This window comes from Lepidochelys kempii, chromosome 3 (assembly GCF_965140285.1).
Source record: "Lepidochelys kempii isolate rLepKem1 chromosome 3, rLepKem1.hap1, whole genome shotgun sequence".
Lineage (NCBI taxonomy): Eukaryota > Metazoa > Chordata > Testudines > Cheloniidae > Lepidochelys > Lepidochelys kempii.
In genome coordinates this window covers 60,536,693-60,563,063 of record NC_136382.1, presented here as the reverse complement: position 1 = coordinate 60,563,063, position 26,371 = coordinate 60,536,693, and the positions used below count along the sequence as shown (strand labels likewise).

General features: G+C 40.1%; 1 protein-coding gene across 8 annotated transcripts in view; it reads left to right on the top strand.

Annotated features, from left to right (window-relative positions):
• Window positions 1-23,223, top strand: part of FILIP1 (filamin A interacting protein 1) — a 168,688-nt gene extending 145,465 nt beyond the window's left edge. For 2 of the 8 annotated variants that reach the window (XM_073336467.2, XM_073336468.2), the window contains exons 5-7: window positions 2,416-5,218; window positions 7,864-7,896; window positions 9,756-10,779. In XM_073336467.2, coding sequence (XP_073192568.1) covers window positions 2,416-5,218; window positions 7,864-7,896; window positions 9,756-9,962 — 3,043 coding nt within the window. In that variant the 3' untranslated portion in view covers window positions 9,963-10,779. Of the gene's footprint in view, window positions 1-1,261; window positions 1,320-2,415; window positions 5,219-7,863; window positions 7,897-9,755; window positions 10,780-19,666 lie in introns of those variants that run through there. The other 6 variants (XM_073336471.2, XM_073336474.2, XM_073336472.2 and 3 more) reach the window with 5 other exon arrangements.
• Window positions 23,224-26,371: the final 3,148 nt, after the last annotated feature.

Sequence of the window (26,371 nt, the reverse complement as noted above, 5' to 3'; positions counted from 1 at the left end):
CGCGCCTTCGTGCCCAGCAGCAGAGTTTGGGTGTGGTACGGGGCAAGGTGAGTCAGTCTCTGGGTGGTACTTACCTGGGGAGATCCCCAGAAGCAGCAACATACCCCTTGCTCAGCTGGTTGGTGGAGGCATGGGCAGGCAGCTCTGCACGCTGCCTCCACCCAGAGTGCTGACTTCACACCTCCCATTGGCTGGGAACCGTGGCCAATGGAAGCTGTGGGGGCGGTGCCTGCAGGTGGAGGCGGCCATGCTTCCACCTAGCAGCTGAGTGAGGAGGATGTTGCCACTTCCAGGGAGCCCCCCAGGTAAGTGCCACCCAGATCCCGCCTCACCCCATTCTGTGCCCCAACCCTCTGCCCTGTCCCACACCCAAACTCTACTGCTGCTGGGGGGAAGGTGCAGAGCCAGGTAGGGAGCCTGCTGGCCCTGCCAACTCCCCTTTACCTCCCCCCCCAGGACCAGCGGGGGTCCTGGGCCATGCACTGCCGCCTGTGCTCCCCTATCACCAGCGGGGGTCTCGGGCCACATGCCGCCCTTTCCCCACCCCCGCAAGCAGCTGGCCTGCCCTCCCCCAGCACTCGTGGGGCCTCTGGGCAGACCTCCCAAGTTTTATTCACTGGTATTTTTAGTAAAAGTCATGGACAGGTCACGAGCCGTGAATTTTTGTTTACTGTCCGTGACCTGTCTGTGACTTTTACTAAAAATACTCATGGTTAAAACGTAGCCTCACTGATAATTGCTGCTCCCACTTTTGCCTTTCCTCCTGAGCCAACAATGAATTCCATTTCTAACGTTGCTAGTCTCCTCTTCCACCCACGTCCCATCCCACCCTCTCATTCAGTCACACTCTTTGACACTCGCCTCCCCTGCCTAGTGCATCCTTCAGTGTTCTGGCTTCCCTCCCCTTTCTTACGGCTTTTCATCCTAGTTCCTGGTCTTTTTTGATCCCCATGGAATCAGGAGTGAGACATTAATAGTCACTGGCAACCAAGTTAATTTAGTTCTTGCTATTAAATCAAGGTTCAGATAAATTAGCTCTTCACTTGGTTGTGAAGGGTTAAAATGTTTTGGATATAGATTGAAGCAAATGAATTTGTATTGCTGGATGGATCTTCATATGGGAACTCAGAGTACTTTGATAATGGATTGAACAGTATGTAGTTTCCCAGTAATTTGTGTGAACATATCTGTATCTTCTTCTTTAAAACAATATTGTTACTTTTTTTACAGCAGTACTCCTAAATTTATGGCAACAAATATCCCTACACCAACAGTAACTCTTTATATTGGTGGAAAAACATCTCTTTTACAAATCTCTGGTAAATAATGCACTAGCACTTTCTATGTTGATATCTGTGTGTTCTGGATTTAAAGCACAAGCCTAAAATGTATAAAACTGTGCTTTGTTTCTGCTTTGAAATGTTATATGAATAGGGCTGGAAAAGTATCATTGCACATAACACAGATTTAAATCATTTTTCTGATAAGAATAGATCTAGTTCATATATCAGCCTTTACATTCTGTGAAATGTCAGAAAATTCAATTGCTCTCTAGTTTCTGTATGTCAAGTAGAGAATTTGTGTTACAGCCAAAGCTTTGATCAGTCTGATCCTCGCAGTCAGTGGAGTGGTACCAGTTGTGTACTGTGTTGTATGTGGAATTGAGCCCAGGAAAATAAACACTTTTAAGTCTTTAACGTAGCAGTCATTAAGCAGACAAACTTATTTTTATATTAATTTTCCACTGCTGCAATGTCTAGATGGTGACCGAGTTCTGACATCCTGTACTTCGGTTCCGCTGTTTCACTTCTGACCAGTGTTGATCTGGTGATGCCTGGCTGCTTGAAGCTACTCACTCAATTCTGATCTCATTTCACGCATTCTTGCATGTACAACAAAGTAATGAGGCTTCCATCTTATAAAGTAGGCACAGTATAAATGGGACAGTAAATCTATAGATATGTCCTGTTGGGGAAACTGTACACTTTTTCAGGTTGGATGATGATGGAGAAATACATTTAGAATAGTTCAGTTCAAAGCTGTATGTTAAAATCTTCTTTGTCACCTCTGCAACTGAAAATAACATATTCTGCAACTGAATGATGCCACATGTACATTGGATTAAAGAGGAAATCTGAAATAATGTATTTACACCCAGATAAAGGGAAAAATATGTAGGGAGGATAAAGGCTTACACCTGACACTTGCTTTCAGAATACTCAGTGATTTTGTGTGATTTCCAGTAAGCTTCCTAATTTAAATAACTGTGCTTTGGGAGACTTATATGGAACCAAGTGTTGAAAGAGTGCTCTTGGACACGAAAGCAAACATGAAAACCTGTAGAAAATGTGGCTGAAACTTGAAATGTAAAGGGAAAATTGCACTTGAATAATGTATTTATTCCATTTTTTTCAGGTTAAAGAAGCTTCTTGAACAGGAAAAAATCTATCAAGCCCGTAAGGAGAAAGAACACACAAAGAGACTCAATAAACTGAGAGACGAACTGGTCAAACTCAAGTCATTTGCACTCATGCTGGTAGATGAGAGACAAATGCATATTGAACAACTTGGTCAGCAAAGTCAGAAAATACAAGATCTTGCTCAGAAACTAAAGGAAGAAGAAGAAAAGCTTAAAGTTATTAGTTCAAAAACAAAAGAAGATGGACAAAAATTGATGAAGTTAGAAGCAGAACTTGAACACAAGACATTATCGTTTTCTCAAGAGCATGAGGAGATGACCGCTAAACTGGGTAATCAAGAGTCACATAATAGACAGCTGAGACTTAAGCTGGTTGGTTTGACTCGTAGAATTGAGGAGCTAGAAGAAACTAACAAAAATCTTCAAAAGGCTGAGGAAGAACTTCAGGAATTAAGAGATAAAATAGCAAAAGGAGAATGTGGAAACTCTAGCTTGATGGCTGAAGTGGAAAACCTACGCAAGCGTGTACTTGAAATGGAAGGCAAAGATGAGGAGATCACAAAAACTGAATCCCAGTGTAGAGAGCTGAAAAAGAAACTGCAAGAGGAAGAACATCATAGCAAAGAGCTGAAACTTGAAGTGGAAAAATTGCAGAAGAGAATGTCAGAACTGGAGAAGCTGGAGGAGGCTTTTAGTAAAAGTAAGTCTGAATGTACCCAGTTGCACTTAAATCTGGAGAAAGAAAAGAATTTAACCAAAGACTTAATAAGTGAGTTGGACATGGTGAAGACTCGAGTGAAAGATCTTGAATCTTCAGAAAGTAAGTTGGAAAAAGCTGAACTAAGCTTAAAGGAGGACCTTACCAAGCTGAAGTCATTTACTGTCATGCTGGTGGATGAAAGAAAAAATATGATGGAAAAAATAAAGCAGGAAGAAAGAAAAATTGAAGGTCTGAACAAAAATGTTAAAGTGGAACAAAGTAAAGTTATGGATGTGACTGAGAAACTAATAGACGAAAGTAAGAAGCTTTTGAAACTGAAAACTGAAATGGAGGAAAAAGTGTCCAGTTTAACAAAGGAAAGAGATGAGTTAATTGGGAAACTGAAAAGTGAAGAAGAAAAATCCTCTGAACTGAGTTGTAGAGTTGATTTGTTAAAGAAAAGAATTGAAGGTATAGAGGAAGTAGAAAGAGAAATAGCAAGAGGTCGAGCCAGAAAAGGACCAGAACTTGCTTATCATGAGGACAACAAGATTAAAGAACTAACCACTGAAATTGAAAGACTGAAAAAACGTCTCAAACAATTGGAAGTGGTTGAAGGAGACTTGATGAAGACAGAGGATGAATATGATCAGCTGGAGCAGAAATTTAGGACTGAGCAGAACAAAGCTAACTTCCTTTCTCAACAACTGGAGGAAATGAAGCTCCAGATTGCCAAAAACAAAGCAATAGAGAAGGGTGAAGTGGTGAGTCAGGAAGCAGAGTTGAGGCACAGGTTTCGGTTAGAAGAAGCTAAAAGCAGAGATTTGAAAGCAGAAGTGCAAGCTCTTAAGGAAAAAATTCATGAGCTGATGAACAAAGAAGACCAGCTTTCCCAGCTCCAAGTTGATTATTCCGTTCTTCAGCAAAGATTTATGGAAGAAGAAGATAAAAACAAAAATATGGGTCAGGAAGTCCTGAACTTAACAAAAGAGTTAGAGCTTTCTAAGCGTTATAGTCGTGTCCTCAGACCCAGTATGAATGGTAGAAGAATGGTAGATGTTCCTGTGACATCCACTGGGGTGCAGACTGATGCAGTAAGCAGTGAAGCAGCAGAAGAAGAAACCCCAGCCGTGTTTATAAGGAAATCCTTCCAAGAGGAAAATCACATCATGAGTAATCTGCGACAGGTAGGGCTGAAAAAACCCATAGAGCGCTCGTCTGTGCTTGACAGGTATCCCCCAGCAGCAAATGAGCTTGCAATGAGGAAATCCTGGATACCATGGATGAGAAAAAGAGAGAATGTGTCCCAGGCAGCTCATGATAAAGGAGCCCGAACACATGGTGGCCCTGGACATCCTGGAGAGGTTGTCCTTTCCCCAAAGCAGGGGCAACCTCTTCATATTCGGGTGACTCCAGATCATGAGAATAGTACAGCTACTCTGGAGATAACTAGCCCAACATCTGAGGAATTCTTTTCAAGCACCACTGTCATTCCAACCTTGGGAAATCAGAAGCCACGGATTACCATCATTCCCTCTCCAAATGTGTCGCAAAAAGGAAAAGGTGGTGAGAGTTCAGTGGGCCCAGAGCGTGCTATGTCACCTGTTACTATAACTACATTCTCCAGAGAAAAGTCCTCAGATGGAGGGAGAGCTCCTTTCATGGAAAGACCCACGTCCCCAATTCAGATTATGACAGTATCTACGTCTGCAGCACCAGCAGAAATCTCTGTCTCTCCAGAATTGCAGGATATGACCATGGGAAGGGCTGTTTTCAAAGTAACACCAGAAAAACAAACTGTACCAACCCCAATCCGGAAGTACAATGCCAATACCAACATTATAACAACAGAGGACAACAAAATTCACATTCACTTAGGTTCTCAGTTTAAACGCTCCCCTGGTGCTGCTTCTGAGGGAGCTAGTCCTGTGATAACAGTCAGACCAATTAATGTTGCAGCAGAAAAGGAGGTTATGACTGGTACCGTCCTTCGTTCCCCCAGGAACCATTTCTCCTCCAGGCCTGGAGCAAGCAAAGTGACAAGTACCATAACTATAACTCCAGTTACAACATCATCCACACGAGGAACACAATCAGTGGTAAGTAGCAGAGAATTCCATGGGATATCTGCCCAGACTCATGGTGGGGAGATGGGAAGCCATAAAATGGACTTGCTGTGAGACCGCCTTGTAGAAGAACAGTTGCAAAAAACTGTTAATGTTACTGATTTCACTGGAGTTATTCTGGATTTCAACTGGGATAACTAGAGCAGAATTTGCCCTGTTGTATTTTAAATGGTCCATTTTGGCATTGTCTCATTATAATCACTTGAGGTGAGCCTTATGAGGAAGCTCTTGCAAAGCTGTAGGAAATGAGAGAATGATGGTGCTGTAAACTTTCCTATGGTGGTTGGGGGAGGTGGACAGAGAGAAAGATGGGGCAATGCAGAGAGAAACCCTGCTTCTATTTTTTGTAGGTGTCAGTTCTGAACTTAGTCCATTGTGCTTAGCTAGTGTATAGTTCTCAACTAATTGATATGATGTACGTAGCAATACAATACCCAGTGGGGTGAATAAAGAACAGAGTTTCAGAGTAACAGCCGTGTTAGTCTGTATTCGCAAAAAGAAAAGGAGTACTTGTGGCACCTTAGAGACTAACCAATTTATTTGAGCGTAAGCTTTTGTGAGCTACAGCTCACTTCATCGGATGCATACTGTGGAAAGTGTAGAAGATCTTTTTATACACACAAAGCATGAAAAAATGGGTGTTTACTACTACAAAAGGTTTTCTCTCCCCCCACCCCACTCTCCTGCTGATAATAGCTTATCTAAAGTGATCACTCTCCTTACAATGTGTATGATAATCAAGTTGGACCATTTCCAGCACAAATCCAGAGAGAAAACCTTTTGTAGTGGTAAACACCCATTTTTTCATGCTTTGTGTGTATAAAAAGATCTTCTACACTTTCCACAGTATGCATCCAATGAAGTGAGCTGTAGCTCACGAAAGCTTATGCTCAAATAAATTGGTTAGTCTCAAGGTGCCACAAGTACTCCTTTTCTTTTTAAAGAACAGAGTGAGAGATTTAATTCTGAAGTTCCTGGATCTTGTCTGTTTTATGCCATGGTTTTAACTTTTTCTTAACTGTATAAAATGGGGGGGCGGACACAAAACTCTGCAGAACCACCAGTTATACAGGGAGGATATTTCTATAGGGTCAAGCATGTAATTTTTAGGAGTCCTCCCTGAGCTGTGAAATACCAAGATGGTGGCTGTAATTTCATGTCTGGGCCATTTAGGACATAGGGGTTTGTTTTTTTTAATTGACATCCCCTCTAGTCTGTCTAACTATTTTTATTTTCCAAAAATCTATATAAGTGTCTCCAGCAGGCTCAATTTGAACGAAATTACAGACACTATCTTGGAAGTGCTGATGTGGTTGGCTAACTCAAGCAAGTCGCAAAAATCCATAATTAACAGTCCTGTAATTTCCTCATCAGTGTGTTCCACACACCTTCTGTGCCATTTTTACAGGCCTGGGACCCAATTTTCTATTGCATTATGACTGTTCGTGCCCCCTCTGTACCACTTTGCCACTCACATATTAAAAAATGTTACAAGAGATAATGTGCAAGTGACATAGCCATTCTCAGATAGTAATAAAATACACTCAAGAGGATGTGTGTTATAACCTGCTTAAGAATATGCTAACCTTTCAAAAAGTCCAAATCACTGCTGTTTATTTAAACTAACCAACCATCCTCATTGTGAACACTTTGACTAGTATACTTGTAGTCATGTCTGCCTGTTCTGCAGTGAGCCACCATTATGGGCATAAATAGCCTGGCAGTTGCATGTGTTTACTCCTCCATTAAAATTTAGTTCTGGGTACCTATAATGTTCCACTAGTGTGTACTTCTGGGAATAGAACAGCTTATCTTCAATCTGCAAGTCCTAATGAGGCAGCAGTTATAGGTGTCCTGTAACTTCATAAAAGTTTAGAGAGCCAAATTCTGGCTGATGCTGTATATTTGCATAAAGCAGAAAAAAATGCAGTCACCTGCAAACGGGGTGCGGGGCAGAAGGGAACCAACCGGACACTGCATCCTGCAAAATGATACCAAGGGACAGCACTGTAGGTTCTCTACAACTGACACTGTTAAGGCAGAAGCAGCTTTAGCCATTTTCCCAACCACCAAAAAAATGTTTTAGATGCTCCCCATAAGCAGCTGAACCCCGGAAAACACCACAGCTGGCCAATCAGCAAAGGGGAGGAGCGAGAGAGAGAGAGAGAGAGAGACATACAAGCGGCACAGGGGTACAGCACACCTTGGAAGTTGGCATCTAAGGCAACCACACTTGCCCGCCCATGGAACCAGCACTGGCTGAGGCTGTTTGAAGCCCAGTCTGCATGTTTATTCAGTCACATTGGCCAGACAGTGGAGACCTGCATACAGCTAATTTTCCCTTCACTTAGCAGGGAAAACATGTGTTTGGAGTTGTGTGTGGAGCTGGTGTCAGCTATGATCTGAGCGATGTGTTAGTGTGCCTCTTTGGGGACTGTGTGGGGCAGAGTCAAAATACTTTAAAATGATTTTTGAGTGTTTTAGACATGAAACTAGTAACTCTAGAGTGCCAGAATCTTCAGTTAATAATTTACGTGTCGTTAAAACTCAAGAAATGCCTGACATTCCAGCTACTTCATTTAATAGCTGTATGTTTACACACCGGGGAATGCTTTCAGGGAGTGCAGGATGTTTGTCATTTTGGCTCCAGGGTATGTTGACATATTTTCCAACTCCAGTTGACTGTATTTGCATGTTGTGCCATACAATGTTCCATGGTTCTTACTTGTTTTGACATAAAAATGTGAGTTCCTTTAAATGTTGTTGTAAACACTGCTTTTGATTGTTGAAAATGGCTTGCTTCCCATCGGTCTGTCAGTATTCAAATGTCCCAATTGTGATTTCATTTATTTTATTTTGTGTGTGTATGCATGTGGTTTTGTACTGTTCTTGGAACATTAAGTAATGGAGAGCGCTGATTGACTGGTAAGGATGGTGGTAGTTTGCCTCCTTTTTGGAATGCTCTGTACGTATAAACAGGACCCTGTGTGCTCCATGGCAACTTGAAACTAAACTCTATGGCAGGGGTCCTAGATTCTACTGCAGTCTGGTGCAGCAGGGAGGAGATTCTGTGGCAGATTCATCTGATAATTTTAAACTAAGGTTTGTAATGTGCAACTAAATGCTACAATCAACAAAGTGACCCCAACACTGTTTATTTTGTTGACTCAATTTCATTTATGTTGTTTCCACATTTGCTGCTTTCAGTGTGCTGCTGACTTGGTCTTCACACTGCAAAATTACTATGTAGAAATTGTCAGGGAACCTGGAAGTATTTTAGCCTCTAGGTGGAGGATAGCTGGGACTTCTGGAACCTGAGGAGGTGTTCTGGGAGTTTGGGATTAGGACAATAACTAATTTTTTTTTTCTGTTTAAAATGATCAGTGGTGAAGCAGTTAATATTGTTAATTAAGCTTCAAATTTAACAGCCCACTGAGATAAATAGGGCAATGGATGTGCAATGCTGCATCAGTTTACACTTGCATTATGTTTTGTTCTCAACCATGAAGGAAGGCTATGCACGTTTTCTCTACATGATGATTAGATTCTGGCCTATAGTTCTATGGCAAAAAATGGCTTTCAAATTCTTTTGCTGCAGAATGCATTGGCCTGTCAGAGGAACAGGAAATAGTAAAGACCTATTAGGTTTCTAGTCCATCTCTTCCTGTAGAGGTGCTGGTCTTGTCTACATTAATGTAGGTGAGAGAGTAGAGACTTTCTCTCCTTTTCCTCTCTTTTTCTCAAAAATAAAAGAGTAGGCCAATTCCCTGGATCTGAATGGCTCCAAACTTTAGGAAAGTATGGATCCAGAGCTTTGTACCTGATCCCCATCTCTAATGAGCCAACCCAAAATACTGGATCTGAACACCAGAAAACTAAGGTCTGGATCTGACCTCTGCATTTTGGGTCCGTCTCTAGAATGATATTCACCATTGTGCAGTAACTGTTCTGGTACGAAGTGTCTTCTTCACCGTTTCGTTTTGTTTCATGCCACTAATATTTAAATATGCTGCAAAGAGGACAACCATCCTTATACCAAAGGAGATGCCCTGATTCAAAAGTTGAATACTAATTAAATAATTTCGGTGCCCAAAGTGACCTGGTTGCCCTAGATAGTGATTTTCTGCCACTGCTGAGAGTAACCGAGGCACTCAAACTGGGACCCTCCCAAGAAAAGTGAAAGGGAGCTGCGTGGCAGGGCATTCCTTGTGAGGGGTACGTCATTTTGGAACTTGCTCCCCACCACTAGTACACAAGAGCCTAGATTTGTTAACCTTCTGGGCATGCTTGCAAAGTCCATCTTTTCTCTCTCTTTGTTAAGGAGAGCCTGGGTTGGGGTGGATATATTTAATTAGTGGTGCCCAGTGCACTGGATAGGTGCTTCAAGGCATATTTTAAAAATTTGAAGAAACAAATAAGGAACTGTACAGATTTAGGATCTGTTAAAGAAAAAATCCTAAAAATCTTGCTTACAATTATATCCTTTTTCTTTCCTTTCTCTCTCTTGCAGACAGGACAGGATGGGTCATCACAGAGACCTACACCCACCCGTATTCCTGTGTCAAAAGGTATGAAAGCAGGAAAGCCAGTAGTGGCAGCCCCAGGAGCAGGAAATGTGACAAAATTCGAGCCTCGTGCCGAGACTCAGTCTATGAAAATAGAACTGAAGAAATCTTCAGCCAGCAGCTCTGCCTCCCTGGGCGGGGGGAAGGGCTGAGGGCAGTGGCTAAGGGGGTATGTTGTGCAGGTTTTACTGCTACCATGGAAATCAACCCCCTGTCTGTTAGTTGCTGGTGTTTGCATTTACTAATTAAGTCCTGAAACTGTCACTTAACATAACAAACTAATAGGTGTGTGTGTCTTGACTTTAATTTAACAATATAATTTTGTTTCTATGCTGGGCTAAAAAGCTATTTGGAGGCTGATAATGTTTGCAGACAATGAAATCAGACTGAGCAGCCTCACTTATACATTGATCTAATTCTGGGTTATTGAATGTATTGATAGGGTGGGCCACTTCTTAAGAAATTGTCTCATGGGACCACCTTCCATCTCACTCACAATCAAATAGACCACTTTCCCTCCTTTTTCATGATCACTTAACATTCCTGAGACAACTAAAGCATTGCTTGCCTAGAGAAGTAAAGCTAGAAAAGCTATGTATTTTTAGGTCTCTTTTAAAGAAGTCTCATAGCTAGAAAAACAAAGAGGAAGAGCCAGCACCATGTGACCAGCCATCTCTCTATGGATCAGCAGCGATTCACAGACTACACTTTGGAAAGCTCTGATCTAATTGATTTTTTGTTACAGCCACCATTTGGGCCTGATCCAAAACCCATGGAAGTCAGTGGAATTACTTTCTTTGGGCTTGTCTATACTTTCGGCTAGATCGGCACTGCTGTGAGCAATGCAGCAGTGTCGATTTAGAGGGTCTGGAGAAGACTTGCTAAGTCAATGGCAGAGTGCTCTCCCATTGGCTCCTGTACTCCAGCTCCTCGAGAAGAGTAAGGTAAGTCGGCAGGAGAGCGTCGCCCATCAACACAGCGCAGTGTAGATACCGCGATAAGTGGGTCTAGCTATGTCAATTTCAGTTACGTTATTCACGTAACTAAGTAGTGTAACTATGGCCTGGTCTACACTGGCGGGGGCAGAGGGGAGATCGATCTAAGTTACCCAACTTCAGCTACGTGAATAATGTAGCTGAAGTCGACGTACTTAGTCCTACTCACCGCGGTATCTTCACTGCGGTGAGTTGACTGCTGCCGCTCCCCCATCGACTCTGACTGCGCCTCTTGCAGCGGTGGAGTACAGGAGTCGACGGGAGAGTGCTCGGGGATTGATTTAGACTAGACGCGATAAATCAACCCCCGCTGGATTGATCACTGCCCGCCGATCCGGCGGGTAGTATAGACATACCCTTAGATTGATTTACCGTGGTAGTGTAGACAAGGCCATTGACTTCAGTTTACTTTGGATCAGGCCCATAATTAGAAAGTGTGCTGTAATTTGACTTCAGCTATCTAGAGTTCTTCTGTCTTAGAACAGTCCTTAATACAGACAGTTAATGGTGCAAAGTAATTGATGGAGAACTCTGCTCAGATACAGAGGGTAGGGGACAGAAGGCTTTGCACCCAACTTACTCTGAATTCCAGTGTGTTCCCTGAAGTTTGGTACGTGTTTATCTCAAATACAGACCCAGTTTACAGTGCTATGGCATACCAGTTTGTGTTCTGTTTTGTTCTGGTTATACTGAAGTATTTGCATTTTTTCCATTTGTGTTTTTTTTAGCATGTTTTAAGGAAATATTTCAGCATGGAAATGGGTGTGGATGCAAATGATTGATGTCATTATTTTGTTTGTTAGCACCATAATTGTCAAGGGAATTTCCCCAGAAAACTCAATTTCCACACAAGTAAGATACAATAAAGGAACTACGGGTTGAAGTAACTCGGCCAGGGGTGCATTTTAAAAATATATAATGATTCAACCATTTGAATGAGCTATTAAGAGTCCCACAACTATGGGTTCCCTTGCTGGAGGAGAGAAGAGAAAGGAAGATGACTGATGCAGCATGAAGAATACAAGTGTAACTCAAAATGAATGGGAGGGAGAATGCGAAGTGAAGAAGTTAAGTGGCTGAAGGAAGCAAATTCAGTTAATAGGATGTACAGGGTCAATGCAATGAACCAAGGGATTGGGGGATTAGTTTCTCTTGTGAAGGAGAGGTTGAAAGACGAGTCTGTCGGTGAAGGGCAACAAAAATGTGTTTATCCTTAATCCATACTTTTGGCTGCTACCCTATTAAAGATCTAGATATTTCTGTTAGAGAGCTTACCCCAGCCTCACTATCTTGAAGGCATTCTTATTCTTCTTTCATGCACAACATGTCCTTCTGATGAACATCACAAAAATAAAAGGAGTACTTGTGGCACCTTAGAGACTAACAAATTTATTTGAGCATAAGCTTTCGTGAGCTACAGCTCACTTTATCGGATGCATTCAGTGGAAAATACAGTGGGGAGATTTATATACATAGAGAACATGAAACAATGGGTGTTACCATACACACTGTAACGAGAGTGATCACTTAAGATGAGCTATTACCAGCAGGAGAGCGGGGGCGGGGGGAGGGAGAGAACCTTTTGTAGTGATAATCAAGGTGGGCCATTTCCAGCAGCTGACAAGAATGTCTGAGGAACAGTGGGGGGTGCGAGGGGGGAAATAAACATGGGGAAATAGTTTTACTTTGTGTAATGACCCATCCACTCCCAGTTTCTATTCAAGCCTAAGTTAATTGTATCCAGTTTGCAAATTAATTCCAATTCAGCAGTCTCTCGTTGGAGTCTGTTTTTGAAGTTTTTTTTGTTGAAGAAGTGCAACTTTTAGGTCTGTAATCGAGTGACCAGAGAGATTGAAGTGTTCTCCGACTGGTTTTTGAATGTTATAATTCTTGACGTCTGATTTGTGTCCATTTATTCTTTTACGTAGAGACTGTCCAGTTTTACCAATGTACATGGCAGGGGCATTGCTGACACATGATGGCATATATCACATTGGTAGATGTCAGGTGAATGAGCCTCTGATAGTGTGGCTGATGTGATTAGGCCCTATGATGGTGTCCCCTGAATAGATATGTGGACACAGTTGGCAACGGGCTTAGTTGCAAGGATAGGTTCCTGGGTTAGTGGTTCTGTTGTGTGGTGTGGTTGCTGGTGAGTATTTGTTTCAGGTTAGGGGGCTGTCTGTAAGCAAGGACTGGCCTGTCTCCCAAGATCTGTGAGAGTGATGGGCCATCCTTCAGGATAGGTTGTAGATCCTTGATGATGCATTGGAGAGGTTTTAGTTGGGGGCTGAAGGTGATGGCTAGTGGCGTTCTGTTATTTTCTTTGTTGGGCCTGTCCTGTAGTAGGTGACTTCTGGGTACTCTCCTGGCTCTGTCAGTCTGTTTCTTCACTTCAGCAGGTGGGTATTGTAGTTGTAAGAATGCTTGACAGAGGTCTTGTAGGTGTTTGTCTCTGTCTGAGGGGTTGGAGCAAATGCGGTTGTATCGTAGAGCTTGGCTGTAGACAATGGATCATGTGGTGTGGTCTGGGTGAAAGCTGGAGGCACGTAGGTAGGCATAGTGGTCAGTAGGTTTCCGGTATAGGGTAGTGTTTATGTGACTATCACTTATTAGCACCATAGTGTCCAGGAAGTGGATCTCTTGTGTGGACTGGTCCAGGCTGAGGTTGATGGTGGGATGGAAATTGTTGATATCATGGTGGAATTCCTCCAGGGCTTCTTTTCCATTGGTCCAGATGATGAAGATGTCATCAATGTAGTGCAAGTAGAGTAGGGGCATTAGGAAGCATTGTTCTAAGTCAGCCATAAAAATGTTGGCATACTGTGGGGCCATGCGGGTACCCATAGCAGTGCCGCTGATTTGAAGGTCTACACTGTCCCCAAATGTGAAGTAGTTATGGGTGAGGACAAAGTCACAAAGTTCAGCCACCAGGTTTGCCGTGACATTATCGGGGAAACTGTTCTTGATGGCTTGTAGTCCATCTTTGTGTGGAATGTTGGTGTAGCGGGCTTCTACATCCATAGTGGCTAGGATGGTGTTTTCAGGAAGATCACTGATGGACTGTAGTTTCCTCAGGAAGTCAGTGGTGTCTCAAAGATAGCTGGGAGTGCTGGTAGCGTAGGGCCTGAGGAGGGAGTCTACATAGCCAGACAATCAGGATTGTCACCACTGACTTCCGCCCCCGCTCTCCTGCTGGTAATAGCTCCTCTTAAGTGATCACTCTCATTACAGTGTGTATGGTAACACCCATTGTTTCATGTTCTCTATGTATATAAATCTCCCCACTGTATTTTCCACTGAATGCATCCAATGAAGTGAGCTGTAGCTCACGAAAGCTTATGCTCAAATAAATTTGTTAGTCTCTATGGTGCCACAAGTACTCCTTTTCTTTTTGCGAATACAGACTAACACGGCTGCTACTCTGAAACCATCACAAAAATATTGATTCTGATTTTCACAAATCCTCAAGCATCTTCCATTAACATGCATCTCCAATTAACTTTGGAAATGTAGGTGTTAGGACATCTGAAAAACAGACTCATGACTTTATATATATATAATTTCTCTAATAGCAGAACCAAACTTGGAGCTTCTTCTTGGGAACTTGTGAGTTAATGACCAGAAGTGCATCAACTCTTTCCAGCTAATTGTTATGCGCAATAAATGACCCATACCTCAATTTGTCAATTAATCATTAGTGAGTTCTTATTATTATTTCTAATGTATCAGAGCTTTTTCAACAGACGTTCTAAACATAATAACATGAAGCTAAAAGTTCATTATCACACTAAATGCGGAGCTAAACCAAAGCTTCCACTCAGTTAAAAACAGTAATTTTAAATGCTGCAAAGTAGATGAGCCTCCTGGTAATGTGGCATGATGCAGTAATGAACTATAGATGGCTTAAGCCTTCTTTTTCATAGCTTTTAAAAAGAAACTAGGTCTTCCTAACTTACGTGATTATATATATGGGACAATAGTCCAAATGTGCCTGCGTTTGAAAGCAGCATCTCTTTTGGATGGGATTTGAGAGACTACTTTATCTGAAGAAGAAACCATCAGATGGAACTGGATATCCAGTGCCACCACAGCACACCTAGAATTGGAGAGGCAAACTAGAACTAACACTTGTGGAGTTATCAGGGTATGTGAGAAGGAATGCAGCAACAGAATTGACAAGTCAGACTAGTATTTTGAGGATTCACTAGCAGATCCCACTGCCAGGACCAGACCAGAGAAAAATCTCTGATCCACAGCCAACCTAGCAAAAGGTCAAGGAATCAGAATCAGTCAAAAGGGTGTTTCTGAAACTAATCTGGAAAAAAAACCCCACAAACAAACAAAAAATAACAACTTGTGAATATTGGTAGGAAAAGACCCTGAAAACATACTAATCTTGTTTAAATATTAGCAAGAAGAGGGCAGGTCACAATTTACAAAGGTTCTCAAAAGGAAAGAAAGATAAAGTGTAAGGGTTGATGTAAGCCAAAGGGTAATGTAAATTATTTACTAAATATTGACGTATAAGAGTTTATTGGAGGTTCATGGAAATGAAATATTTTGTATAAACTGGAGAAAACTGTATGCCTCTAAGTACTTATGAATATCTGTTTTAAGTTTAGTGTATATCTTTGGTTAAAAAATTAGGTGAGTTCAGCATTTTGTAATATGTTTTCATTTACCTGAAGTTTGCTACTTTAAGTAGAGAATGGGCAAGGAGGGAATTGCAAAAAAAACAAAACAAAAACCAACCTTATAGCACAAAAGTCTTAAAAAGTTGAATCTTAGCTATCTTGATCATACAGTTCAGAGTGCCTTTTCCTCTGAAGATAGCAATCTAGTTACTGACTACAATAAGATAAGTCACTCAGCACCTTAAAAACGTTGTCTAGTGAAAGAAGCATGACTGTTACAATAACTATGTCTGTGAGAAAAGTCACAGAACAATGAGTCAGGTTACATCACAAAAGTGTTTCAGCATCTATGTGTGGAGTTAAGGACAGAGTAACCTCCCTAACTGAATTTCCCTGTATTTGATTTTAAATCTGATCGTTAACACAAGTTTTCTACTGGATTATATGGGGCCAGATGCTGTCACCCTTACTCATACTAAGTACAGCTTGCTCATGTGAATTGTCTCATGGCCATAAACAGAAATACTGATCTAAGTGCTGCTCAGTGTGAGAGAGGTTGCAGAACTTGGTTCATAATGACATGCAAGCTCTAGTCTAAAGGGTTTCTTTCGTTTTTAAAATATGCTAAGCAACCAATATCTTGACTTCTTATGGCCACCTTGATCTTTAGTTGTTTACTCTTTTCATTTTGTGATCACAGTCCTTCACTGTTATTAAAAAAGCAAATAACATTTTGTGACTTTTATAAATATGACCATACAGAATGTACATGACAGTATTTAAACTTTAAACCACTTACTTGGGGATTAATATCATGTGCATAATCTCTAAAACAGCATTGGTCTGCAAAGGTTCATGCCAATTATAGACTAAATACCAGATTATTACCTAAAACATATTAAACGTGTTTTCAGATCCTCTCAAGGTTAACACTAATGTTCGGTGACTGGTCAGAATTTCAAGAGCACATCTTTAAAGAGGGAAGGCTACTGTCCTACCATGTTTCATGTTTTCAACACCGGCTACAATAATAAGGATGGTTTTCAGACCAATTATATGTTCCTATCGCATATCAGTTGCTGACATCACTAAGTCAGTTTGAAACCTGTAGTGTGCTGGCAGTGATTTCGATGAGCTCATCTTTTAAACTTGTTCTCATTTAGGGGAATGTTTTTCTCTTCCATCTGTGTGAGTAATTCTCATTCCCTTCAACTGAGCTCTCCCAGACAGAGCTCTTTCTAACATTTGTCATTATAGATGTTGACTTCACTTTGAAACTATCTTACTACTTGGTCTCTGCTCTTCTTTGGCTTTTTGGAAAGGGTTAACTACTTTCAAATTGGGAGCTATCAGCTGCAGGAACAACACCATGTAGGACCATGTGTGGATTTATTTTATTTTATTTTTTGGCTTCTTGCAAGATAGAAGTATGAGCAACTCCCCATATTAAAAACTCTTCTGAACATGATTTTAAAAGTTCAGAAATAGTTACATTGGTACATGATGTTCCACTTTTGTCACTGGGACTTACATTGTCTCCAGTACATCTTTTTGTGTAATTTGGTTTTATCCATTCATGTAAATTGTAAAAAGAAATTTAATTTATATTTCAAATGTTAAAATGTCAGGTGATTTGCTTTTATCATCAGAATTGGTGAGACTTTATGCAAATTGTTCGCTATGGGCCAGATTCTAAACTCATTTACAACAGTGTAAATGCAAATAACTACAACGACCTCTGATTTATACCAATATAATTTAAATCTGAATTTGCTCCTATCCATACAGATGTCTTCATTTAATTTTTTCATTAGAGTAAATTAATTAAGTTTTGTTTCTTTAAGTAAATCTATAGCTCATGGAAGCTGTAAAATTTATAGTCCCAGAAGCACTCTCTCTAGCCATTGCCAGATTATTCCTACTCACTGTGCCAGAATATATCAGGGGTGGTCAAACCATGCCTCGCAAGCTGCATGTGGCTCTTTTACAATTAAAGTGTGTCTCATGGAGCCCCTCCAGGCCCTCCCTTTTCCACCTACCAGACGGGGCATGAGGGGACGTTGGGACCTCTACCTTGCAGCAGGGTGATGGGGTAGGGGCTTTTGTCCAGTGAGGAGGGGGGTCTTGGGACTTCAGCCCCATGGGGTGCACCTACTGGGACTCAGGGCTCAGCAGGAGCGGGCTGAAGCCCCAAGGCGTGGCAGATACACAGGGCTCAGCAGGTGCACCCCGGCTCCCCAATTTCTGAAGATTGTTGTATGCGGCTCAGAGTGTCAGTAAGTTTGGCCATCCCTGGACTATACCCTATGAAAATTTTAGACAAACACCTCTTTGGACATCTATTTTAATAGCAAGAATACATACATTACTACAAAGTCAAATGTTAGAAGGGGTGAGGTGTAAGAGAAATTAGTGAACACATGAATAATGGAAGCATACACAATGTATGAATTCTTAATCCTCTCTAGTCTCTGACCTCCTCCTGCATACTTGTTATGTTTGGTCTATAAGAGCAAGACTTTAATTTTGAAACCTTACTATAGTTACGCTGTTCAGTTATTAAATTGGACCTGTACAAGGAAGAAGACATTTTCTGCCTACCAAATTTTTGTTTTTAAATTGTAAATTTTTGTCTTCAAACTCTGTGTATAGACATATAATGTATATACTGGATATTAAGAACCATTTTCTTAAAATAAGCTCATGTGACTCCAGATGTGTTTGGAAATGAGTAAAATTTGATGTTAAGCAAATACAGCTTTTACCTTGCTTCATATTCTCCAAGAACCTGAAGTTATAAAACTGCATTGGTGGTGAAGGTTAACTTTTAATACAGTTTATGATTCTTGTATGTTCATTATTCAAATGTGGGAGGAAATATAGACATGTATGGATGGAAAAACCTTATGTAAATGGTAAATTAAATGTAGAGGAATACAGTTGACTGGGAAATTCCATTGTTTCACTTATGTTCCCACATTCTCCTAATTGTTGTCTTAGCCTTGTTTTATCCATATGAGTAAAATAATGAAAATATGCCATCTAGTGGTAAGGTTCTGGCATAAAGAGTAAATGAAATATTTGAACATTTTTTCTGTTTTAAAATCACGATATTGTACAACTCCCACAATCAAACATTATACAAACACATTTTTTTTGAAAGGTGAAGCACAGGCACATGTTAATAAAAGTGGTAAGGATACACTGAATTTATATTTTGCGTATCTTGTAAATGGCTTTTGAAAACGAGGAGGGGAAGACAATCACATAGTTATATAAGAAGTTTCAACTATAGAAATAAATGCTTTTGGAAGGCACATCATACTACATTTCAAATGTCTGATTGCAATTTTATCATTTAAAGCCCACAAAAATTGTTTCTTTAAAGCTGCACTGCATATTGAAATTTACATTTATGGTTAAACTCCAATTTAGTAAATATCATCTTGTGCGCAATGGAAACACATTACTTTAGACCATAGGACAGTTAATTATTTAATATTTGTTGTGGTACTACCAAAAGACTGATCAGGATCAAGGACCTCTTATGTTAGCACAGTACAAATGTAAGCTCTGATCTTGCAAAGTCTACACGTAGCTTTATACATTATGTGTGAAATCCTGGTTCTGTTGAAGTCAATGGGAAAAGTACCATTGACTTCAGTAGGGCCAGGATTTCACTATGTGAGTGGTCCCATTTAAGTCATTTAGACTACTTGCATCCTTAAAATTGAGCATGCAAGCAAGTCTTTAAACATGTGAGTAGTTCAGTGACTTCAGTGGGACTAAGGAGTATGTAAAGTAATTTTGCATGTAAATCTTTACATGAACTGTGCTTAAGAGGACAATCAACCTATGAAGAAGAGGGGAGAGACAGTCAATATGCACATTTTATAGACATATTTTAGTTGAATTACTTTTTGTGTATAATGACAGAGAGATTGAACTTTGAACTTGGAGTCTCAGACTTCTGAGTTCTAATGCTGGCTCTAACCCAGACTCCCTCTGTAGCACGGACCAGGACATTTCTTCTCAATCTCAGTCTCCCATCTTTATATGGGAATAATAGCTACCTCCAAGGAGTGTTGTGATGTTTAATTAAAATCGTTAAGAATCTCTGAAGATAAAAAAAGCACGCTATAAATGCTAAGTTCTATTAACTTTATTAAAAATTACCTGTATTTCCAATTATGTAATAGCAAATGTTTTGCTCTTCTCTCTTAGAAAGTGTCATCATTCATCAGTTACGCATGAACTCTAGATGAGATACCATACCCAATGTATTCTATATGTGTGCACTTCCTCTCCACACCAGTTGGATGGATCACTGTTGAAGCCCTCTACCACTATCACCATGGTCTCCTGCGCTACTGATCACTGACAGAAGTTTTTTACTGCTTCCATTGGATTATTATGATTATTTGTAGAGTTTTTAAAAATAATGGCCTTGTTGATATTTTGAAAATATGTAGAGAAAGAGAAAAGCAGTTATGGTGCCCACTGAATGTTACTCTTATTTCGCAAAGCCTAAGGCACCTACTTGATTTTGTTTGGTGGTGTTTGCCATATAATTTATTTTTATAAAACACTTTAATGTAACTTTCCCCAAACCTTCCAAACGCTACTGTCCATGGCATGTTAATTTGTAGAATACACTGTCAAAATTCTTAGTGTTGATTGATATTTTTGTATTAAAGACAGGAAAGAACATTTAAATTTTAATCTGAACAGTGCTTTCTTTATTTTTAACAGAAGTATGCAACACATTTTCCTGCCACCATATGACTATGAGACTAAATGCTCAAAGGACTGCCATAAAGGGTATACTGGTATAGAATTTTTCTTGCACTGTGCAGAGATTCAGCATAAAACTGAGTACTAACAAACCAAAGCCCTGAAGTACTACCTGATTTTAAAGATTATTTTTAAACATTGTAAACCAGTTTTCACTAAGCTGTGATTATTATTATTATTATTTTACAATGTGTTTTTACTTCTGCCTGTACTGAAAAAAGTCAATTTTCTTCACACTGTAACAAATAAATCTTCACAAGAATACAAATGTAACAAAGTGTTTGGATTATGCCACAAATGTCATAAGGCTGACAGTGTTGAAGTTAATCTTGTTTGTTTTATTTTATAGTAAGTACTACTGATAAAAAAGGAATTGTATGGTTTTTGTAGTTGCCATCTTTAGGCTGGTATTTCATTACAATATCACAGTGCACACTATATGCATCCAGATATTGTCAGTGCTATAAAGAAAGATCTATCATCTGGCAAATTTAATGATGCCACTGTTTCTAACTTTGAGTTTTCACTATGCTATCAAATATCACATCTATATAAGTATAAGGAAACTGTATTGTAAAGATGGCCAAATGATCATAAAACAAGACCCCATGTATGCCACTGCAATGTGCACTTAAATTTTAGAACAGTGGCCCTTCGATGATTGATGCTGCATTCTGAAGAAGCATAATGAGAATTCTGTGGCAGCTACATTTGAATTAAAAATTGATTTTTAAATGAATTATATATGAAATTGAATAGAACCTGTATGGTATCCCTCCTGCTATTTATTTTTTATAATAAATTCATTTTATTTTAAATTTTCCCCACATTTTCAGTTGCTGCAGACTTTTGTATTATTAGTGTATAACGGTACTGTAAAGCTGCCAGGGAAAACTGGAAGATTTGGCAACTGAATGCAGGACTATTGGGGCATCTGGGGAGGTGGCTTGAGATTGTGGGATAAGCATATTAATGAGTCCTTTTTGCTGAAATGATCAGAAGTGAAATAGTTAACAATTACGACATTTTAAATTTGTCATAAGTAGATGTTAACATCTCACTGAGATTTTAAGAAGCAGATAACCCATCAGGCTGTCTGCAGACCTGAGACGTTAACATTACATTTGGTTTATAGTCATTCAAATCATCTTTGCAAGGTTGTTTCACAACAATTGAAACTGGAATTTTTTTTTTTTAAAGGCAAAACTTTATTCTGGAGTACAATTCTGCAGCAAGGCTGGGGCGGGGGGAATTCTGCAGCAAATTTGACAGCTGCAGAATAGCAGGAGCATGCTTTTCCCTTGTATATCTTATTGACAGCATTTTAAAAATCAGTTTTGTGTGACAGCTTGGGTCCAAGTTTCCTGAAATCCTAATATTCTTTTGTTTTGTATAAACTTTTTATATAGAATTCACTTTCACTGGGTATAAAGTGCTGATATAGTAATCAATATGGGAAAGTTATAATGACATCCAGAATTTACATAGCATATTTCAATTTCCTTACACAGACTGAGGAATATTGACTTCCTGTGTAAAACTGGAGTAAGACTGGTGAATCAGACCCACTTATGTGCCATTGATGTCTATGAAGTTACAACAGCACAAAATGGGAATTTACATAATGATGAACCAAGCCCACTGCCTTAAAAAACATTACCTGTGAATGAATAATCATCTGGGATAAGAACTGGTTTGACTTAATCTATAATGAACCTGACAGCTATGTGAAATGTAACCCAACACTACTGAAATCCTTTCTCTGGGTTTAAAAATAGCATTAATGTCTCAGTAACAGTAGAATGAGTTTTTCTTTCTGCTCTATCTGGATTAACAAAAAATCTAGTTATGGGATGTGTGAAGAAACATTTTGCTTTTGTTTTTAGGAACACTCGCCCCCCAGTCCGACCACTCCATACTCACACTTTTAAAAGTTTAAAAAGTTAAGCTGGTGTTTAACAGAAATGCAGTTATAGTTTATTTTATCCTAATCCGTTTTTAAAAGTATTTTGGATGAACTGTCTTAATTATCTAAGAGGGAGACTGAGAGCACTGGCCAAAATAAAACACCATATAGATAGGTACTATTTTTGCTTTTCTATATGGAGTGGAATTATAAAGTTTGACTGAACTGGCATGTTGCAAGCAGCTCTAAAACAACAAATACCTTCTGGTTGAAAATCACACCTGTGCAAAGAGTCTTCATATGGAGGGTAACTTTAACTTTCTGTGAATTAGTATTAGTGACTTCAAAAGCAACCTAATTCAGATTTGAATCCTGACTTCAAAATATGAAAAATTAGTCTGTTTTGGGGTACGTTGAAAGAAGTCTATTAAAATATACTAAAAAAATGATTTTTCTATCCATGCACTTTTTAAAGGAAATAATCATGATGTTTTCAGATGAAGCCATGTACATGCCACACTGAATCCATAAATAGCAACAATATTAAAAAATGAAAAATTGGTGAAGAACATGATCTTCTTTAGAAGCCCCTATAGTCAGTCAGATCCTTTAAATAATTGTTAACATGGCTTTACGTGAGGAAATATAATGGTTCAAGTTTTTTTTTTTTAATATACTTAATTTTTGAGGTGGGATGGGAGTGAACTAAACTCTTCAGTTCTACAAACACAAATCTTCCTGTTAAAGTCAATAGCAGTTTTACAATTGATGTCTCTCAGGACAGCATTGGACTTAAAGGGGAACTAAAATTAGCATATTTATTGTATAAAATCAGAAACTACTAATCAGAAAATTAACGTAGGTGCATTGACCACTCCATCTTCAACTGTGAATTCCCTGGTTTTTGTCTATTTGTCAATGTTGACATTTTTTAAATAATTGATTTTGTATTAATGTTTGTTTTTACTTAAAAGAACGTTGTAGGTTCATAAATTTCAAGTATTTTACGAAAGCTAGATAACTTTTATTCTTCAGCAGTGTTTGGATATTTTATATTATACTTCAGTTGGTTTAACAGCATACAGTTGTATCTACTAAGTTCAAGTTTTATTTTGATGAATATTAATTATAGCTTTAATTATTCATATATAATATAAATGATCACGTTAATTATTAATGAATATTAATTATTTATTATAGCTTTGTTGCAATAAAGAAGTTCACAATGTGATGGAATAAATTCTTGCAGAACCTAAGAATAGCCATACTGGATCAGACCAATCATCCATCTAGGTCAATATCCTATCTTCCAACAGTGGCCAATGCCAAGTGCTTCAGAGGGAATGAACAGAACAGGTAATCATCAAGTGATCCATCCTGTCACCTATTTCCCAGCTTTGGGAAACTTCAGAGTATGGTTTTGCATCACTACCCATCCTTGCTAAAAGCCATTGATGGGCCTTTCGTCCATGAACTTATCTAGTTCTTTTTTGAACCCTCAATTTTGGACCTCACAACATACTCTGGCAAAGAGTTCCATAGGTTGACTGTGCCTTGTGTGAAGAAATCCTTCCTTTTGTTTTAAACCTGCTGCCTACTCATTTCTTTGGGTGATCCCTAGTTCCTATGTTATATGAAGAGTAAGTAACGTTTCCTTATTTACTTTCTCCACACCAGTCATGACTTTATAGACCTCTATAATAGCCCCCCTTAGTCATCTTTTCCAAGCTGAAAAGTCAGTCTTATTAATCTCTCCTCATATGGAAATTGTTCCATATCCCTAATCATTTTTGTTGCCTGTTTCTGTACTTTTCCCAATTCCAATATATCTTTTTTGAGATAGGGTGACCAGAACTGCACGCTGTATTCAAGATGGGGCCATATCATGGATTTATATAGAGGCTATATGATATTTTCTGTCTTATCTACTCCTTTCTTAATGACTCCCAATATTCTATTAGCATCTGTGACTGCCGCTGTACACTGAGTGGATGTTTTCAAAAAACTAGCCACAATGACGCCAAGACCTCTTTCTTGAGTGGTAACAGCTAATTTAAACCCCATCATTTTATATGTATAGTTGGGACTATGTTTTCCAATATGCATTATTTTGCATTTTTCAACACTGAATTTCATCTGCCATTTTGTTGCCCAGTCATGCACTTTTGTGAGATCTCTTTGTAACTCTTAGCAGTCTTCTTTGGACATAAGTATCTTGAATAGTTTTGTATCATCTGCAAATTTTGCTACCTCCTCACTGTTTAACACTTTTTCCAGATCATTTATGAATCAGTACTGGCCCCAGTACAGACACCACTATTTACCTCTATCCATTCTAAAAACTGAGCATTTATTCCTACCCTTTGTTTCCTACCTTTTAACCAGCTACTGACCAATAAGAGAAAAAAAACTTTTTCAGACTCAGTGGGATACACAGATTTTAAGAAGTATCCCACACGGCAAGCTTCTTAAAATTTTATTATTCCTACACATACATTGTCTCTTTCATATACACCCAAAAATTAATTTTAATTTTCAAATGTAACTTAAAGACTGGTAAAGAATGTTGAAACTGATACAGCTATAGTCTTCATTTCATCAAAGATTAAGTAACAAATTTTCTTAAGGCCCCAGTCTGACACTGAACTCTGCATAGGCCCCAGTCTTACATTAAGGCCCCAGTCTTACACTGAACTCATAGGTACAGGAGATAATTGATAGGCTGGGATGGAGAAAAGGAGTTGGGGGGAAAGGAAGAGTGGTGTGTGTACCTTCTTTCTAAAAAAATGTATTTATTTCCCATTTTCTATTCAAGTTGCCTAATGCCCTCCACAAAGTAAAACTGTTTGAGGGAAGCAGTTTATCACCACTATGTGAAATTACATGTGATATTTTATTTTTGCTTGCTTAAATGTGATTCCCCCATTCCCCTAATGTAAAATCCGGGAATAATATCAATCTGTGACCCTATCTAGACACATGTTGTACTCCTTTGACTATACCTATATATATTGAAATTCATACAACTCTGTTAAAGTAGATGCAGTAATATCTATCTACAAGTGTTTATTCCAGTATAGTTTTCTTCTTCACAAAAAGGGGAATAAGCTACACTGCTATATTTACAGCCCCACTAAGGACTGTACTGGTGCAACTATTTCAGTTTTTTAAAAAACCATCACACCCCTAATCAAAATAGTTACACTGGACAAAAGAACAAAACTAGCTCCCGCACTGGGTACCAAGCCAAAGCCACTTTCTAAGTACAGTCAAAATTAAACTAGTCCACCTTTGTGGTGATTTTGGCAGTGCTAATGCAGCAGATGATGCGAGTGAACATGAAAGGAGAGCAGACTTCTTACAGTCCCTTTTGCCTCATTGCCCCCCTCACCCTGAGCCAGCAGAGGGCGGGGCCTGTCCATAGGACACTCCCCTGACAATAGGGCAGGTCTACAGGCATGTCTACACCACCCACCGGTAGTCTGGATGCGATAAATCGACCCCCAAGCGCTTTCCCATCGACTTCTGTACTCCACCGCTGCGAGAGGCGCCAAGTGGAGTCGACGGGGGAGCAGGAGCAGTCGACTCACTACAGTGAAGACACCATGGTAAGTCGATCTAAGTAAGTCAACTTCAGCTACAGTTATTCAGGTAACTAAAACTGCTTAACTTAGATCAATTCCCTCTCCCCCCAGTGCAGACCAGGGCTACACTACAGCCGGGATGATGCTCTGAGATCAATCCACCAGAGGTCGATTTAGCGGGTCTAGTGAGCAAGTTTCTCCCGCTGACCCCTCCCCAGTGTAGACCCTGCCGTAACTCGACCTCAGCTAGGTCAGCACTAGCTATGGTATTCACACAGCTGGAGTGGCGCAGCGTAGGTCGATGTACCCCGGCAGTGTAGCCATCCCAGAGGGCCCAGCGCTTCCACATTCGTCGCTGACCCGAGCAGTAAGCGTTTGACCAACGCGGCTGGCAGCTCCCCCGGCGCACGCGGGGCTCGGGCCGCCAGCGCAGCAGAGGCGCGGCAAGGCGCCTGGACGCAGGCAGTGGCCACCGATGAATGGCCGCTGGGGGCCCGGCTGGGCTCGAGGCGCTCCCAAGCTGGCCGTGCCCCAACTGGCGTCCCCCCGCCGGGCCCTAGGGCGGCATCGGTCGCGGGGCAGGGCTCACCAGTGCCCGCTCCCGCTGGCCAGGGGCGGCGGCGGGTGCCCTGAGCGGGGCGAGAG